Raw genomic sequence first — 5,094 nt, 5'->3', positions numbered from 1 at the left:
ACACATGTTTGCATATAAACGTATAAAAGTACTCGTATAAGCAAAAGAGCGAACACACCTTTGTTAGAGCAATATATAGTTTTGAGCATAATTTTTATTCCACGCTCAGCTTTGTTCATACAAAATGTTAAAATTACTGCTGCAGAGCTGGCAGTGGTGAAACTCTTCCATCTCGACCGAGTTAGCCAAATATATTTTTACGTTCTTCGCGCCGTGAACCTTCTCTATTATAAACGTTCTCTGACAACGGCTTACGTCATCATATAAATATGCGGGTATATGGACCCGTCTTATAATTTCTTTATTAATTTGCATTTACACAGGCAGGTCTTTTATATTTCCTATATACATACATACATATATGATAGGACTTTTACATATATTGCCTGTATTTTCCTTATACAGGTCTTTTTTTTTTGGCTGAGACCTATATCCGGTTCGAAGGACCAAATGTTTTAAAACTCAATGAAGATTTTATCAAACCTTACCACTGGTGGGAGGAAATGAAAAGACCTTCACTGAGCTGAGAATTATTTCATTCTACGAGAACTATTTCAGTCTGATTTTATTTAGAGTTTTCACGTATTTATATACAATTTTAAGAACTATCTTAATAGTAGTATACGTGTATGTGTGCATGTTCATATGTATGTAGCACGTTGTTTATGCTACATGGTATGGTATTGTTTCCAAGTACACATGCACATTTGTATTCAATTGCCTAAATGCATATCTTAGGTCAATATATTATCTTCAGTAAATATGTTTGTTTGTTAATTGTTGAGTGCATACATACGTATTGCATATAAATGCAAATTAATAATTCAGTCCAGTTCTCGTGGGGAACTACGGGCAACTGCCCGTGGTCAACTGCCTGTGGTCAACTGCCTCGTTTGCTTTATTACCTTTTCTTAAATACAATATTTTGCTTAAGCCTAGATACAAATATTAATCTTACATTCTAGGAACTATACCTACAATCCACTTGAGATTGGACATATGTTACAAGTGGAAAGATTCATCTTACAATCTATGAATTACATTTTAGGACCACCTAAGGCGGACAGTATTAGCAAAGTACATATTATGTTTCAGTACGGACCACATGGGTCATGTGCGGTAATAACCCGCTCTGTCACTTTGGTAACTGTTCCGCCATCGCCTATTCCGAACAATGTTGCAATCTTTCTAATAGAGGCACTCTCTCCACTTGATCCCAGACGAAAAAGTGTTATCTTTAGTTGAAGATCGATTGGTAATTGTGGAACAAAATTTTTGTTTTGGAAAACAGGGTCTTGCTTGATTAAGGATAATATATAGTTGAACTCAAAGAATTCTATGCGCAACATTTGTCGCATGCGGCCACTATCAAATCTGGGAAGAACATTATTGACCCATTGCGAAGACTTTGGTATACCCAAATGGGTACTTCTCCGATTAGCTATAATAAGCGCTGCATCAATGGCAAATTTTATTAGGATATCGTCATCCTCTTCGTCACTGCCTTTAACAAAATTGTAAAAAATAACTTCGGTAGGTAATTTTATGTAATAAGTATATATACATACTAGAATCATTAGCGGTTATGTCCAGTATACATTTGTAGCTAAGTGCGTTCAATATATTTTGCTTTCCATTTAAATGAGACATTTTTATTCAAGAATTAAAAATTAATTTGCTATAAAAATATTGCGAATTGCGTTTACCTTCTGTATTTCTGTGTTGCTTTCCATTTTTTCTAAACGCGAATAGTCAGCTGATCAAAGTTGCCACTTTACCAGGAAACAAAAACACTAATTGTGCGTTCACAGTTTAAATGTCAAATATCGGGCAAAGTTGCCACATATGAAATTTCCCATAAACTGTGAATACAATAAATATGTTCATGTAATATGAACTGGTGGTATTAACTTGCATACGTGCCTCATATAAATGCGTTTGTTTATGTATTTACTTTGTACTGCCTCGGCATTGGCGAAGATAAGCCTGTTCAATATATTTGAACAAGATTGTACAAATGTTAGATACGTGTAAATAATGAGATATCTGGAAGTGATGCATACTTTTTATATGTACATATGTGATTAATTTCTAATTTCTAATTTAATTAAACTGCATTTGAGAACATAAGATGATATAACGATTGTCTTTTTAATTCAAGTCTTCATGTGTACTCTCATTGTAATTCTTATTTTTAGTGCTATCATGTAGTATATTTAATATATAGCATACTAGTTACATTATTTTTGGCCACTTTTATTTCGAATTCGAATCCTGAGCTCTTTTAGACTGCAAAATCGCTTTTTTAATTAGCCGAAACAGTGTTCAATTCTAACACGGTGTTTGCTATGCTGTTTGTTGAATTTCTTTCTTTTAGGTAGTTCAAATTGTTGAGAGTCGCTTCTTATAATAATGTTACTGAATGTTTTTAAATATTTTTGCTTCGTGAGTAGAACCATTGTAGCCAACGACAACATCGCGAATTTTGAGCTTGTAGTCGCAAACCATTTGAGCCTTCATTGCATATATGTATACATATGATTTCTGGAAAAGAACGACTCATGATATTGAAGATTCGGCGAGTTTTATTTCAGTGCCATCCACGTAACCTACACAAAATGGTAGTTCGTTGAACTTTTCTCGTACTACGACAGTTTAGTATAGTGAGCAAATCATCATACACCTCGTCAATGGCATCCTCTACCAAATCTCATCTTCACTGAATATGTGTTGAAAAAATTTGAAAGTTTTACTTTCAATTAAATGACTGACAGTTTTTGATTTTGCACTTTCTTGATAAAATTTAATCAGCTGTTTTGGAAAAAAATGTATCATACTACAGAGGTAGAGCTAAATATGTTCACAGTTAAGCCTTTAAGGGGTCAGTAGGGTAATCTGGCCTTTTTTTTGGCTTTTTTTCATAGAAATTTTTATTCTACAATAGAACTTTTTTCACATATCATGAGGTATATCGTGGAGTGTATAAACAATTTTTTTTCGGAATTTTTTGATGACATCTGTCGGAGAAATGGCTGGGTGAATGAGATGCGCTTTTTCACTTCCGGACACGATTTCTCATGTTTGGACCATCTGAAACACAAAAATCTACTTTATTCTTAAAAAGTACGAATGGTTTTCATCTCTACTAGAATCATGAAAAAATGTTGATAAATAAAAAAGTAATTAACGTTTTTTTTTAATTTTTCCCCATGTTTTTTTAGATTCATTTTGTAAATAAATTTGTTTAGAAGTGAACCGAATGTAATGAGAAGCACACATCACACACGTACAATATCGTTAAAATAAAACTTCAGTATCTCGGTTTGTTATATTTACATTTTATTTAATTATATTGCTTTACAGACGTAAATAGAATATTAGGAAAAATTCGGATGCCGATGTTACACTTGATATGAGTACCCAAAAGATTTTATCACGCAGGCTCGTCGTATTTATTATGTTAATGTCGACTTAATCGTAGCGCGCAGGATCTATGTACTTTGGAGCGAAAGGTGTTTTGCTAATTATGCAGACGAATTGTATGTAAACGAATGTGTTGAATCTGCTCCGGGGACCATCCTTTATGCTGAGTGGGTGGATGTACAGGTGTAGTGAGATGTGTTGTGTACGAATGTGGTGTCGTCAAATATGGTGTATTGCTGTGTTTTATTAGTGTGTGCCATTTTTTCCGGTTAAAGTGGGTGGATGCTTAACTCATTTACGCATCCTGGGCCCCCTAGGCGAATATTTTGCGTAGTATTTTGTATCAGGGGATACATGTAATTCGGCTTACTGTTGGCGGAGTAGCCGAGGTTGCTGAATATTAGCTGTAAGAAGCAAATCGCTTTTAATATAAAATGGTTTTAATATAAATTTGTATTTTATTTAAGTAGTGGTGCTTGAGGTAGTAATTTCCTTTTGCGTGTTTTGACGACTTATTATTATAGTAAAAAAAAAAATTTGTGTTTATTTATTTTACTAGTGGTTATTTATTATTTCTTATTTTATCGGTAAGGTATATCGGTTGTTTATTATTTGCCGGTTGTTTCGGTATTATCGGCAATTGTATGCATTTTACTTATTCTCGGCTTATGAAGGATAGTAACTCCACGCCTCGCTCAGATATGGCCTTAGCCCTGGAGTTAGGAGAATTCTTCATGATTAACTAATGCTTTGTATAGCTGATTCCCATTAATCACCAAGGTGAGGAGCGCTTATATAGATGCGAATATAATTCAACCTTTTGGATCATTTTATTATGAGTAATATTTATGTGCGTATGCACTAATTTGGCAAGTAGTAGCCCGCCATAGCTCTTTGATTTTTATTTTTTGTTTTCGAAATTTGTTTCTTTTTGTCATTATTGGCGAAAGCCATCCTGCGGGGTCGAAAAGTACCATATATTTGAGTTTTTAATATTGTTAGTTTGAAATCTGACCTTGGTTTTTCTATCTTTATGTGGGGTATTAGAAAATTGTGGCTCAATTGGTTGTTGTACGACATACCCGGCCATTATTTGATCGAGTAGTTGTGGCTTTCAAGTAGCCCCTACAATACTGATCTTTTATAGATTTGTTTGTTATTGGAAGTTTCCTTAATTGTGAATTAAGTTATTTTTTTTTTTAACTTGAGTTGGTATGGTGGAAACTGGTTCTGCAACTAGTCCACTGTGCAGCGTTTGAACTTTTTGTGCCTTTGAGCAACATGGTGTCACCTGGCATTCTATAGAATTTTGGTTTTCGGGGTTTGCTTTTGCAATTAAACCCGTGGTTCTTTGTGTATACGCGCTTCTTTGGGGTGAGATGGGATATCTGCTGTGATGAAGCATTGAGTTGTGTCTTTTGTGACAATATAAGCAGTTAAATTTGCTTTTGCAATTATTAAGATTGTATGAGTGAGACAAGCAGTTTGTACAGAGTCCTTTTGATCTGTCCTTTCATTGGCATTCAATTTTTTAAACTTCTCTCAAGATTTAAGCTAATGCCGTCTTGTGCACAGTTCGCATGACATATGATTTCTTTGTTCAGATAAGAACGATTGCGTTTTGTGAAAGTTTTTGTTTGATTTGTTTTTGTTACTAACTTGGGGTTTATC

General features: G+C 34.2%; 1 protein-coding gene across 1 annotated transcript; it reads right to left on the bottom strand.

Annotated features, from left to right (window-relative positions):
• Positions 1-833: 833 nt before the first annotated feature.
• LOC126764564 (uncharacterized) lies at positions 834-1,788 on the bottom strand. The gene is made up of 3 exons (XM_050482256.1): positions 1,707-1,788; positions 1,569-1,629; positions 834-1,504 (listed from the first exon to the last, which is right to left on the bottom strand). Exons 1-3 carry the CDS (start codon positions 1,731-1,733, stop codon positions 1,092-1,094), a joined length of 501 nt encoding a protein of 166 aa, XP_050338213.1. The 5' UTR covers positions 1,734-1,788; the 3' UTR covers positions 834-1,091.
• Between the last annotated feature and the right edge of the window lie 3,306 nt (positions 1,789-5,094).

The sequence above is a fragment of the Bactrocera neohumeralis genome, unplaced genomic scaffold (genome assembly GCF_024586455.1).
Source record: "Bactrocera neohumeralis isolate Rockhampton unplaced genomic scaffold, APGP_CSIRO_Bneo_wtdbg2-racon-allhic-juicebox.fasta_v2 cluster09, whole genome shotgun sequence".
In the NCBI taxonomy this organism is placed as follows: Eukaryota; Metazoa; Arthropoda; class Insecta; order Diptera; family Tephritidae; genus Bactrocera; species Bactrocera neohumeralis.
Note: the sequence above shows the minus strand (reverse complement) of the source record. Positions and strands in the feature narration are given on the sequence as shown.

Coding starts and splice junctions, on each gene's coding strand:
- LOC126764564 (XM_050482256.1), bottom strand. CDS start 1,733: ATGGAAAGCAACACAGAAATACAGAAG. Junction 1,630..1,706: donor GCAACACAGAAATACAGAAG/GTAAACGCAATT, acceptor TTAAATGGAAAG/CAAAATATATTGAACGCACT. Junction 1,505..1,568: donor CATAACCGCTAATGATTCTA/GTATGTATATAT, acceptor ATTTTGTTAAAG/GCAGTGACGAAGAGGATGAC.